Consider the following 14,593-nt stretch of genomic DNA (forward strand, 5'->3'; position numbering starts at 1 on the left):
TCATTTACATCATAAAATACAAGGACACAATAGTGTAGCTGTTAAACAATAAATCTTCCCACCACACTATAAACTAAATCTATCATCATTCATCTCCTCGCAGTCTGTCCATCCGTCTGTCCGCCCAATTACGGTCCCCCATCTATCCATCAAGGGTTTTGACGGAGTGCCTGATTAAATATCTTATTTATGTGGATTTCGGTCACTTCAGCTGGAAACATTTTTTCTGAATGAGTTAACTGGTATTTGCTTTGAAATATTACGTTGGGAACAGTCCCTAACCTTTTTTGATATTGACGTTTAAATACGTGGAGTATTCGTTTTTGAGGGTCGTAAGTATTATATATTTTTTATTTTTTTTATTAGCCTATGAGTGTGTCCCACTGCTGGGCAAAGGCCTCCCCTATCCTTTTCGAATCATCCCTGTGCTGAGCAAGATCCCGCCAATCCCGCTGGTATGCATCCAAGTCGTCCCGCCATCTCTTTCTCGGTCTGCCTCTGCCTCGACTACACTGGGGATGCCAGCTAGTGGCTATTTTGGCCCATCTGTCATCATGCATCCGGCAGACATGTCCAGCCCAGTCCCGGCAGACATGTCCAGTCATATCACGTATATCAGAAAACAACTGACAATAATCACCCTATGTTTGATTGGAAGTATAAGCGCCACCTAGTGTCATTTCTTATGACTGCTATAACGACATTTTCCTTTTGCCAACAGGTTCGAGCACGGCGCAAGCGGCGCTGGCGCTCCTGGCCGGCGCGTCGCTGCATCTATTGTGTAAAAGTGCCTTGACTGAAGTATAGTTTAGGACTAATGTTAACGGAGCCGTTATCGTGACCGTCAAGGGTCGATCGCAGCTGTTTACTTTAACATAACAATTATTATTTTTTACATCGGAATGTATCTAAATGATGTTCATTTTATTTTCATTCGTTTCGCGATACATGTACGGATAAGTACGAGCGATGTGCACGCTCGAATTATAAGTAAATGACATTATTTAGATATAATTGTGATGTCAAAGTGTACATTGGATTTGGCCTCATAAACCGTTTTGCTGATGAAATTGTGGATGTGTCTATGCGGGTTCAAATCCTGGCCTACCCATTTTTATGTTTTTAGTTTGTTTAAATACAAATTAGTGTCGTAATAATAGCTTTAATTTTATGTAAATGTAAATGCAATAAAGAGGAGCCGTAAGTAGGTAGGTGGTACCAGGGATCGGATACCGGTATTTGTTGTATGGGAACGGAAACGGTATTTTTTCGTTCTTTGCTAATTACTTCATTTCTAATTGGGCAATCTAATAATACGAAGTCGTTACATAAACACACAACTGAGTCCTACATTTCGAGTATAAAATAATTCGAAAAATATGGTTATTTCGATGTTTTTGCAAAAAACCGGTTCCGATCCCTGGGTGGTACAATATACGTATTAATATAACTCAATTCTACACTTATTTAACACCTATTCCACTGCTACATTTAATACTGTGAAATAAACGGATTTACAATAGTATAGGTTAAATAATGGTCACTTGTATTTGTAAGTATAAAACACACTCCTAATAGTCCTGATCCGTTTGAATCGTCAATGAAAAGAAAGGTAACAGAATCTATTGATAAGTTCATTTCTATAATTAAATTATAAATTATCAGGATCGAAAAGGTTGCCGGCCACCGCCGAGTTGCTTACTCTCCGTCCCGATGCTAATTATAATTATGTTCAGACAACCCTTATTCGGCGGGATCAGGGATTGCAAACAATGGGTTCGGGACAATAGAGATTAAAAGATTTTGCCTAATTAAGCGCAGTTTCATAGAATTTGGCGTGACTTTAAGGGATATTAACTCAATTAATTTACTTATCTACTTAAGTCAGATTAACAGGGCCATTTACTAATAACACAGTTTTTTTACACGTGTGAAATATAACAATCCGTATCCATTAAAAACTATACAGAATGAAAACCCGTCTTTATTGTACCAATTCATTGAAAAACGTGACACAAATGTGAATAAGAAAGAATAAATAAAGTTATTTGTGGTTGAACGAATTAGGATGTTATTAAAATAACTGCGATGGACCCCGTGTATGAAAAAAATAAACCAGTGCTGCATTGTGTATTTTTTCAATGTTTTCACTCTACCACACATTATTTAGGATTTTATTACACTAAATATTATTTTTAATGTTTATAAAATTCATTTTGTACTTTTATAATCGCACTTTTATTCAAATTGTTTTATTCAGTTTGTGGTAGTCCGTATAAAAAGGTTAAAAAAGATTGTATAAGTATAAAGATGTTTTTTTTTATAAACTTACACCATGCTTAACGATATTCATCAGCGGACGCAGCATGGTTCCATGTATATAGCTTGTCACTATGCCCGTCACTTTCGCACTTACATACTTGTTAGAACGTGACAGCCAGTGACAGGCATGATGACAAGCGATAAAAATGCGACTGTGCTACCGCCGCAGGTACATAATAATATATATTATAATACAAATAAACATAAATAACACAAAAACATATTATTGTAAAAAAGTACATATGCAGTTGAGGTCGATTATAATTTTGAATAAGAAAATAGTTATATGATAAAATCAATTTACTATTTAAATATAGCAAGCACTGAATTTGAATGTTCTAGGTCACGTAAATTTGTAATTATTTACATATGTTGGGAAGCTAACTAAAATACCGTGTCTAAATTAAATGAGTGTATTGTAAAGTCTAAAAAGTATGTGTAAATTGTTGTTAAGTACATACTTGTATATTAATTCGGCAATGTTCTAACTATTTTTATTAATGTTGTAAGAAATTGTTTTATTGTATTTATAGATAGTTTTTTTATTTTATTTAAGTAAAATTATTAATACTTGCGAGTCATCTGTCAAACTTGTCACTCATCTTAGTAAAAATTAACGAATTTAGTTTATTATTATTAACATTGCGTAGGATTATAAAAGCAAAATTTTGATTGTCATGTATTATTTTATGGAACCACATCTTTATCACCTGTACTGGTCCTCTCTTTTTAGTTTTATATCAGAAAAAAATATATAAAAGTTGTCTTATTACTTGAAGTGTCTGGACGAAAAATGTTGATTAGCCCTGCCTTAAGGGTATCTACTTATCTCTAAGATCTCATGCCGAACTGATGTGCCAAATTTTGTATGAATAAACAGCTCTGTTTTGTATGGATGAATGCCGAGAATCAATGTGAAAATATGGTCATGTATCATGATTCGAGTAATTTCGAAAATTGTGTAATCTCGAAAATCATTTAAAAAACACTATCGTATTTCGTTGTACCTAAGTCTCTTTTTAGAATATCTGCCATTTTTTAAGTGCGTTTTTCCTTTCGAAATTACCCGATTTCACCTCATGGGTACTTTACTATTGGTGACTTATGAGAGCAAGTATTTTTTCTTAACATTATAAAGACATGACCTTATTGTTTGAATTACTTTTTGTGAGTATGTACTTGTTTTTATAAATTATAAATATAGTTTTTTTTTATTAAAATAGGGTTTCATAGAATATTTATTACTTATTAGTAAATACAGTCTACAGATTCGGAACGAAAACTTTTGTGTATTTGTTAATATCACAAAAAAATAAATATTAAAGTCAATGTAAAATGAGGTTACCTAACCACACATATTATAATTATAATGGCAATAAAAGGCCTACCTATATAACGGCAGTATACCTACTTAGTGCTCTGCCGATATTCGCGACATTACATGCGACAGAGCAACGCTCCTATTCTGAAACTCGCTTTGTTCGTATCGTAAGCCCACACTCGTATTTTAACGCCATTCGTTATGTATCGGTTACATAAAATACTATAAATAAATATTTTCAATTAGGTATACGCCAGAGCAACGGAAAGAGTTCAGGTTGTATCACAGGCTAACCTATAATTACATCTTACGAGTGAGAGTGATTTATTGTAATTACAATAAATATTTAGAGTGTTAAATTTTTAGTTTAAAATAGTTGACTGTGTTTACTAATCGTCTTTCTGAATCTAAATCTATACTCGATAATATACGTGTAAATACTTATTAAATATATGTAACTATATTGTCGGAACTCTATATTGTACATTAAAACTTTCAAAGTCTTATTTTTTGTTTTGGGGAGATTTGAGAGATACAGATATTCGTTAATTTACTTTGTATAAAGAAGTGTAACACTCTTACGGTAGATATCGTTGGAGTGCATCCTTAAAGGGGCCCACTGATTAACAGTCCGCCGGACGGTATCGGCCTGTCAGTTAGAACAAAAATTTGACAGTTCCGAACAACTGACAGGCTGATACCGTCCAGCGGACTGTTAATCAGTGGGCCCCTTATGGCACATACTGGAAATAAGAGCTGTCCCATGCTAAAACCGCTAATATTAGGTACGGGGCAAATATCTACATAATAATTATGCTACCATGGGCCTGTTTCTCAAAATATTGTAATTTGTAATACAAGTGGAAGTGTCTTTCTAACAAAAGCTGTCAAAAAGTGACATCCGCTTGTATTACAAGTTACAAGGTTTTGAGAAACGGGTCCCATATAGTAGAAGAAGAGGTGTAAAGTATAAGAAAATTTTGTGCTTCAAATTTGACAGAGTAGAAATCGCGGGATGGAATTTCCATAACTCTGGTTTAAAAGAGTCGCGGGTTCAAATTTCGATAGTAATACTTTTTTTATCTGGATCAATGCTGAAAAAAATACAGTACTTGTGTTTACGTTTGTATTAGACAAATATGATATTGTCAAAGATAGCAAATAGTTTAATTTATATATTTGTGTAATTTTATTTGTACCCCGAATACTTAAATTATTTTCATTTAAATTTTACCACACTACGAGTATATCGTGATTTCAAATCTATATTGTATAAGTCGGACAGGTCTTTGTAAAATTAAAATAAAATAAAATGTCATTATCTCTCTCATCTCCTCAGGGGTAAATTTTTCAAACAGTAAATAGACTATTATTTTTAGTCTACAAAAAATCATCGAATGTGTTTCCATGACAACACTAATACTAATAATATTAGTCTAATACCGTAAAATGGGCCCCAGATGTACTCCCGTTAGATTGTGTTCTTGTGATCACCGTTCAAGTCAATTTTGAGCACTATCAAATGTTCTGTGATACATGTGTTTATTGGTTCGTGTATAATAACTGTATTATTTGTCATTGGGTCTCTTGATGGCGATAATAAACGTACTTAAATGAAGTTTGTGGTTTCATTTACATGGGTAATATAATTATTATTGAATGACAAAAGGCTTTGATAAAAAAGGATAAAGGAAAGAAAAATAGAAAGGAAAATGGAAACGGATTAATTTCTTGGTAACAAAAGGTAGGTATTTTCTGACTGAGTTATTTCGTCATTTATTTTTCTTCTTATGTTAGTTATAATATGGATATAAAAGAAAGAAACAAACTAAGCAGTCCACTTGCTATCAATGGTCCTTCATATTTATTTAAATTTATCATTGAATCGAAATATATCAGTTTCAAATACTCTCTGTTTCCAGTCTGATTATTAAATAATGTAAGTATAGGTAAAATAAATGAAATGGGACTGGGCCACGTCTACCGCAGTAGTGGAACACTCAAATATACAACCTACGAAAAAAAATGAAGTATGCCAAGTACTCTATTGTTTTTTTTATTTAAAAATTTAAATCAGGCAACAAGGCCCATATTACATCTAACAGGGTGATTCATGAGACGCGAGCAGGCCGCGTAGCCAACGTGCCAATCGCTAACGCTACGTAGCGAACGAAACGCAACTGTCACTGTCACACTAATATAGAAGAGTGATAGAGAGACACAAAGCGATTCGATGGCGAAGCGATAGCGATTGTCACCTTGGCTAAGGCCGCAGGACTACGAGTAAGCCTACACAATCAGTAAATGTAAAAGAATCGTTCACCAATATTTAATTAAAACAATCACGCTTTTTTTCTGTTGTTATACTTTTTGGTAAGGACAAATTTAATTATCTACAATCATGGATACCCTTGAACATTTAATTAACAAAGATATTTAAAAAAAATTTAATCCTTATCAGTACTTTGAGTATGAAGAAAATAAAATGTCACACTTAAGTGAGATACGATTTTTCAATAAGACTGCGTTGACATTCAATTTGGCACTTGTTAATGGATAAAACAAAGAGGGTGACCATAAATGTCCTAAATATATATTTTATTTAACAGTATTTTAGTAAACGCGACATTTTTGTAACTTATTTTCCTTTGACATGCATGAACTATGTCAATACAAATAAATTTCACATGCCATAAGGCCGAACATATCATGGGTCAATATGTACACTTAATATAATAATATCTACTGTACTATATGTTCTCGTGAATAAACTTTCATTTAATTTAATTTCATAAAATAAATTATAGTTAATCTCACAAATACTGGTAAGAAACAGTTGTTTATAACTTACTGTAACTATGCATAGGGTTGACCCTGCTAACGTCTCCTGAGTCATCCTGTATATGAATTTTATAAACTTAAAAACTAAACAGTTTGGGGGCAAAAGGCGTGGCACCGTTGAACCTCCAAAACGACACCCTTCGGCCAGAAGTATACTGTAGTATGTACTACTACTACCAGGGATCGGAACCGGTTTTTTGCAAAAGCATAGAAATAACTATATTTTTCGAATTATTTTATACTCGAAATGTAGCACTCAGTTGTGTTTTTAGGTAACGACTTCGTATTATTAGATTGCCCAATTAGAAATGAAGTAATTAGCAAAGAACGAAAAAATACCGTTTCCGTTCCCATACAAAAAATACCGGTATCCGATCCCTGTACTACTATACCCTGGAGCCAATGTACGACTGTGCCAGTTGCAGTCGAGTCTCGCTCTGCTGTCCTTGGGCTGTGGACAGGGTTGGGCAGTATTTCAATTACATGTATTTGAAATACGTATTTGAAATACAAATTAGTATTTTGTATTTGTATTTCAAATACTACCTCAAAAGTATTTTGTATTTGGTATTTCAAATACTGCACTCACATGTATTTAGTATTTTGTATTTCAAATACTTCAAGCTTCAAAATACATTTCTATAAATACATTTTATTAAATTCTATAATCCTAAAATGTCTAATCTCTCGCACAAGCTGTGAGGCGACCGCGAACCTCCGATCCAGCCGAGATACAATTTTCATTGGCTGGATACTGGATCTATATTAGGTCAACTTCTGCGTGGAACTTTTCGTTTAAATCTAGGGGATAGGGTCATTGCAGTAGTTTCCGTCCATGCACTAGTTTTCGACGACGTGACGGATTATCAAATATATATTTCATTTTTAATTTACTACTTTTTGCGAAATCTTCATCTTCCTCGCGTTGTCCCGGCATTTTGCCACGGCTCATGGGAGCCTGGGGTCCGCTTGGAAACTAATCCCAGTAATTGGCGTTGGCACTAGTTTTTACGATAGCGACTGCCATCTGACCTTCCAACCCAGAGGGTAAACTAGGGCCGTAATTGGAATTAGTCCGGTTTCCTCACGATGTTTTCCTTCACCTTAAAGCGACTGGTAAATATCAAATGATATTTCGTACATAGTTCCGAAAAACTCATTGGTTCGAGCCGGGGTTCGAACTCGCGACCTCCGGATTGCAAGTCGCACGCTCTTACCGCTAGGCCACCAGCGCTTCCTTTTTGCGAAATATCATTGTTATATGTAGACAGATATATTGCTTAGACGCCTTAGACATAAGGATTGAAATCAGTCCAAATTTGTGCAGGAATGTAGGTAGAGTAAGACCAAAGAAAGTCTGCAGCGCTAGATTAAAAGTAGTTTTTAAAAATCAGTATGTGACAACACCACAGAAAATGGATTAAATAGTCTTGATACTTGTGAAATTTCTACCATATTTACCGTCTATGAAAAAATTAAGCTGTATGCACAGCTTAATTTTTATGGTAAAATAAATTTCATTTCAACAATAGATGTCACTATTAATATGTAGACATATACTAATATTGATAAATAATATTCGGAGAATGTGACATTTGGCTTCATCAAAATTAATAAGCTTTTGTAATATCCGCGACGGCGGTAAATAGGTACAGAGGGCCTACCGCGAACACCCAAGTTCTCAATATGCGGGCATCTTTCTCTTTTACTCCCATTAAGGCGTAATTAGATTGACAGAGAAATTGCCCGCAATTTGCGAACTAAAGTTTTCGGAAAACTAAATAAACCATTAAAACAATAAACATATATTAAAAATAAATTTTAGCTTTAACTAGTAGGTACCCATGCCGTGAGCATAAGCATGGAGGTTGTGGGTTCGAGCTCAAAACCCGGCTAGTACCAATGAGTTTCTCGAAATGTTAGAGGAAGTTCATAAGTATGCCTATACCTATTAGGTGTGTTCAATTTGCTGTGAAACCTTAGTCTAAACCAATATTATATTATCTAAGTAGGTACATATGGTGAAGTATTAAGATGTTTCATTCCACTTACCCGTCATCAATTCCAAATTTTGTAAACATTGTCGTTTTTCAGCTTGAATCGCCTAGTGCTGACTTTGTATAAGTGTAAAATTATTCGTCATGCGGAAAAGTAACTCCCGCACGCCGGTTTTGTAAGGTTTCACCATGTTTATTCCGTTTATCACAAATCACAACGAATATTTAAACGATTTTGACAAACACATACCATAGTGCATGACGTTTACTGACTGCTAAAAAACATTGCCATATGTAGTTTTTTAATTCGCTGTCAAATTATTGCGCTGCAGACTTTCTTTGGTTTGGCTCTATATATTCAAATTTCGTCAAGTGGACGTAAACTAGAGCTGGACGAAAACTAGCGCAATGACCCTATAAGTTTATATGAAAGGATATTCGTTAACGTTAAAACTAAATGCTAAACAAAAAAATAAATAAAGGTATATTTTGTAATTGAAATACATTATTTTAAACACTGTAATTTGTATTTTGTATTTCAAATCCCGTCACCAAAGTAGTTTGTATTTTGTATTTCAAATAAGGTAAAGGGCCCCAAGTTCATGTTAGTACGTTATTTCGTTAGTTTTGTTTCTGGCGCAAATAATAAGGAATACAAATATTTTTTATTCAAATTATACATATGAAAAAAATCTGTATTATTTAATCTCTTCAATAAAATAATAACCAATATTTTAGTGATTAAACTGAGAGTAATACGACGGTCGAAACTGTCAGACGGCCGCGAACAGCTGTGTTGTATGCGTGCACTTTTTTTAGGCGTAAGGTGCGCGCTCTCACTTGTTAAGCTTATAGGAAGGAAAAGCTAAACCCATTCGAAAAAAAGTTTTTGGGAGTGTTTTTGTGGGTTCCTTAGTAATTGATTTGATAAGAAAAAAGATTAAATATATGCATAGAAATACCTTAAAATTGCAATAAATCGACTCACGAAATAGCGGTCATTATATTTTTCGTGTGTCTCCTGTTTCGTGCCACTAACGAATCAAGGATTTTCTAGATACATTTTGAGTGATTGTTTTTAAATATAACAACGAAGATAATTAAAAAAATAAATTAGAAAACAATCAATGTATTTCATGAAGTTTCGTATGAGCGAAATTCGTTATTTAAGGTATATTCCACGTATATTCTCAATTTCTCATATTAAGTACTAGCACAATTTTATTTATAATTCAATTTATTTGATTTATTTTTGTGTATGTTTATATTTAACGTATAAGATAGTTGATATTTTTTTTGTAAAAAAAAAATTTTGGTAATTTTTTTATTTATATAGTTTTGGCTTTTAATCAAGTATTAAAGTACCCATATGGTTTACGAAGTCTTAATTCAACCATTAAAGTCGACGAGTACAAAAAGCTTTAAGCTACTTAGCTCTCATTTTTTTTTTCAATATTATTTTTAATTTGACCTTACAATTACTCGTAAGTAAGTAATTTAAAATGATTATCAGCAAATTATCACCAATTACTCTAAGAAAACTTTATTACGAAACAGGGGACACGAATTCACGAACTTAAGAGCTGAGCTAAATTTGTATCACGAAATGGGAGCCAAATAAGAGGTTCACGAAAAAATTCATATAAAAAAAAGTTTCAACTAAAACCCTATAGTTTATACATTAAATTATTAACAAAGAACTAATATAACTTACTCAAAAGCCGTCAAGGTGTTGATATGCTTAGTAATATTTAAAAAAAAATGCTTGGTAATATACAAACTCTCAAGAGCCTTAACCTGCCGAAACAGGGGCCCTTTACCTTACTTTTAAAAATGTATTTTGTACGTAATTTGTATTTCAAATACGTGGAAGCCAGTATTTTGCCCAACCCTGTGTGGAGGCCAAGGAATACGTGAGGGATTTCGTTTATGTACGATCAGGGACATTCCCGGTGAAAATCGTTTAAACGTCTTGCAGACGGTCAGGCGATATCATAAAAGTGATAACCAATAGCATGGCACTTAAAAATTTGGACGTTGAAAAAAAAAGATTAGCTCGGGTAGTTTATTGCCGTCCATTGTCTGACGGCATTTGCAAACTAAGATAAGGAATCCAAATGAATCCAAATGCATCCTAATTGCTTATTTTTATGCGGAGGCGAAGCATAGTCTAAACGTAAACAACAACAACTAAATAAACTGTCCTTACTACCTATTGTTTGTCTCATTACCTTTTTTTACCCTTTTCATTATTAACATAAAGAATCCTAAATGCATCGAAATTGGTTATCTCTATGGGAGGCCGAGTTTAGCTCGCTCGTAAGGATCGATGTAATTTTTGGCCTGAAGTGGTTCACCGGGAATGTCCCTGATAGTACAGTCATATGCGTTACTGTGAACATAATAAACCGTGAATTCACTAGCTAAAACCAAATCAATGTTGTTTCCATACCTTTGGCCTGTTTTGTTTCCATATTGGAGTAAACATGATAAACTTAATTTTGTCACAAAATCGATGAAAATTCACTAGCTAGATTTACCCGTATACTGTATGAAATGTAATAACGTTAGAGTTTCCACAAGCTACTCTAATTTGGACCTTAATGTGTCGAGTGAAGGTTGGTTTTGGATCGTCGGGTGAGGACCGGACACGTCGGCTGCATCCGTCTGAAATGGCCCCGCTCCCATGAGGCCGCAGTTAATATTCTACCAGTATTGTATCCATAAATATTTATTTTAAAAAATTGAAGACCCCCTACGCTGCATGCAAAAAAATCCATTTTTTGCCAAAAATGCCTTACATAATTTTGGAAAAGAGCTGATACTCTTCAAAATACTAATAATCATTTGATATTTACCATTTGCTTTTCGGTGAAGGAAAGCATCTACTACACTAATCCCGATAAGGCCTAGTTTACCCTTTGGGTCTAGGCCTAGACCTAAGTCAGATGGCAGCCGCTTTCGTAAAACTCTTGGGATTAGTTGTCAAGCAGACCCCTGGCAGGCTAAACTTAAACACGCGTGCTAAGTTTCTATTAAAGGGGATAATGTACATGTAATAGTACGCGGGCATAGTGCGAGAGAACATTGTAACTTAGGTTTTATAATTCAAGTCAAGATACGGTTAATGTTAATTAAGCTGTGCACATTTCCAGGGTAGAAGGAAGTCCATTGGTCTGACGTGTAGACTTACAGCTCAGTTCCACCGGGACCCGAGTTATATCAGCACGTTTAGATTGTTCGTTAACTGGCTGCTAATTAAGGGCTGGTTGCACCTCACCATCTTTTTTGTCAGTTTGGGTACTATAGTGTTTGTTAAATTAGTAATTATGTAACAGTTGTTACATAATTATGTGTACACATAAACACCGGTTCGGCAATGCCCTCGCAAACACAATATAATTTAATTTCACTTCCACAACAGCAGTCGTATAAGCCCGCGGCCATCGAAGCATAGACAGTGACAGTTACTTTTTTACAGCTTTGCCGCCAACACAATGTCCCACGAGATAACAGCTCATATGTATGGTATTTCAGCTACTCGCATAATCGCAAACACTACAGCTACGTTAACATTTATTTTACACCTACTATGCGTGTAAGAATTACAGAATTGTCAGTATACAAATAATTTCAACGTAATAATACAAATATTATGCGGCATATTCTTGATAATTTTAACAAACATAATTTGTTGTATTTTTAGACCATTTTGTATTTATTTTAATATACGACGTCTTACATTCAGGCCAATTCGAACGTACACTGACATCGGAATGATATTTGAATCATGTCATTTTAGGTATCAAGCGTCTCGCGCTAATGCATGTTCGGGTAAGTACGAGCTAAATACACGATGACTAAATAACATGATTCAAATATCATAACCAGTGTACGTTCGAATTGTCCTGTATATTATGGAGCAAAATATTAATAACAAGTCAGAATGCCAATCAAAGTGTAAAACGGAATACATCAAGCTTAATATAAAATGTCCCAAAATAAACATTTTCGTACAAAAAGAAACGTAAAATCACATTCTTGGAATAAGGAAGCTCTTATAATGAACACAAATATACCACACTATTGTGTTGTTGATGTAGTTCTAGAATGGCGTATGTTATTATGAATGTAGTGTGCAGATACGACTTTTTGGTGTAGAACGGTTGTGGATGGCCACAGATTAAATTCTGTAGATTCGGTATTATAAAACATATTTGTTTTATACGGATAGCCGCGATTATAACATTAAGCGCGCTTAAAGTAATAAAATACTGCAGTCAGAATCAGAATTTATTTGTATGAGATAGGTACATAGGTGTTACTTTTAGATACATTTCGATCACTATGTTTTTTTTTTATTAAAAATGGGCTTACCCATGGCCACAGACTAGCCGAGACGAAGATGTGGCCTACGATCTGCCCAGCGAGTCTGCCCAGAAGGTGCCTGTTCACCCTTGATTTGAAGGTTGCCGGGTTATATGAGCTCGGAAATATAGACGCCGGCAAGGAATTCCATTGCATGGCTTGGGTTGGTTGGTTTTATCCACAAATGTGGACGTACAAAGTCAATGTCATGCCTATAAAATAACACGTTGCGTGTGATAGAAAAATAGGAGATATCTGTGTATATTATATTTAAGACTTTTAAATCAAATAAAGTAAAAGTAAGCTATTTCATTATATTCATTGCAAACAATGTAATGAGGGTCATTTATTTACGCTGTTACATAAGAATATGATAATAGATTTAAAATAAAAAGAAAACAATACTTGGAATAAAACACATTTATTATATTACTTACATTATATTCTGACACCGCCAAGATAAAAATCCAGGACACCACTTATTAAAAAATATCAGCCTCTTCAAGGTATCGCGATGCGACCACGAAAGTAAAATAATAGACTGAAGGTGTGGAGTTTAGCCGTCCAGACTTCCGTCGCTAGCTAGAGTCAGAGCGAGAATCAGCCCCTCCACTGGTGGACAGCCCTTTTTATGCTAAAATCCCCACCTTCATTCGAACGAAGTTTGTACAAGACAATTAAGACAACTTCCGGCTATCAATATTCAATTAATTTACTTATAAACTACTGTAATAACAATTCATAATTTCAGATAATTAATTTAAGATTTATCTAAGCGTTATTTATAATTTATTACATCACAACTCTATAACACATTACACACAACTAAAATGTACAAAGTGTACTTCCGGTTATCAAAATTAATTCACTATACGTTTAAGTACTTTTTATTATTATTTGTATTGCCTAATTATTAGTTTAAATTATGACTAAGTCTCTGTTGTCATTTATTATCTAACACGTGCATACTTTGAAATTAATAATATTCTTACAAATAATACAACAAAACTTGCAAAACAATACAAAAGCCTAATTAATAGAAACAATTAATTATGAATCCTACGAAAAAAAATTGAAATTAAGGGAAATGGAACTAAAGGTGGCGAAACATAGTGGCAACACCAACTGACTTGTCTCAAAAATCACACTTTAAATATTAGGTACTCGCCGTTTTGAAATAAATTGAGCGAGTAAAAGTTTTGTATGTTAAAGGTTTAGTCAACCTATTTTTTTTAATTAATAAATTACTAACAACAAAAACTAATACCAAACAGATACATTTTACTTGAATTTGCATGACAAGTTGTGTGTCAATTTAGCATGTAAAATTAGAGCGAAACTTCATTGTAAGTTTGTGTGACTCATATTTATGAGCATTTACTAGATTGAGCATTTGCTCAATCTAGTAAATTGTTTGTGACTGCAAGTATTGTTTGGTCTAACAGGGTGTAATCTGTGGGGATGACGAGGGCGTCCGCGGTAGAATAGGCACGTTCACGGGTAGCGGGGCCCGAATGACTTTTTATACTGTATAGGTAATGTCCTGGTACTTTGCTGAAATATAAAACGTAAGAAAATATTTCATAGTGAAGCGTACCTTGGTACAGCCGAGTCCATACATAATTATGTATAATTTTATTCACTTTATGAATACATACGTATGAACTCGACTGTACCGTTCGGATTCAGAGTATTCAAACTACACCAGGGTTATAACCGCGAAAATAGAATTTTGCAAATTGCG

General features: G+C 34.1%; 1 protein-coding gene across 1 annotated transcript in view; it reads left to right on the plus strand.

Moving 5' to 3' along the window:
* The window catches only part of LOC134651255 (uncharacterized), a 38,030-nt gene extending 37,156 nt beyond the window's left edge, over positions 1–874 (plus strand). The window contains exon 6 of the mRNA XM_063506323.1: positions 722–874. Within this exon, the coding sequence (XP_063362393.1) occupies positions 722–807 (86 nt within the window). The 3' untranslated portion in view covers positions 808–874. The remainder of the gene's footprint in view (positions 1–721) is intronic.
* The last annotated feature ends 13,719 nt before the right edge of the window (positions 875–14,593 follow it).

The sequence above is a fragment of the Cydia amplana genome, chromosome 9 (assembly GCF_948474715.1).
Source record: "Cydia amplana chromosome 9, ilCydAmpl1.1, whole genome shotgun sequence".
In the NCBI taxonomy this organism is placed as follows: Eukaryota; Metazoa; Arthropoda; class Insecta; order Lepidoptera; family Tortricidae; genus Cydia; species Cydia amplana.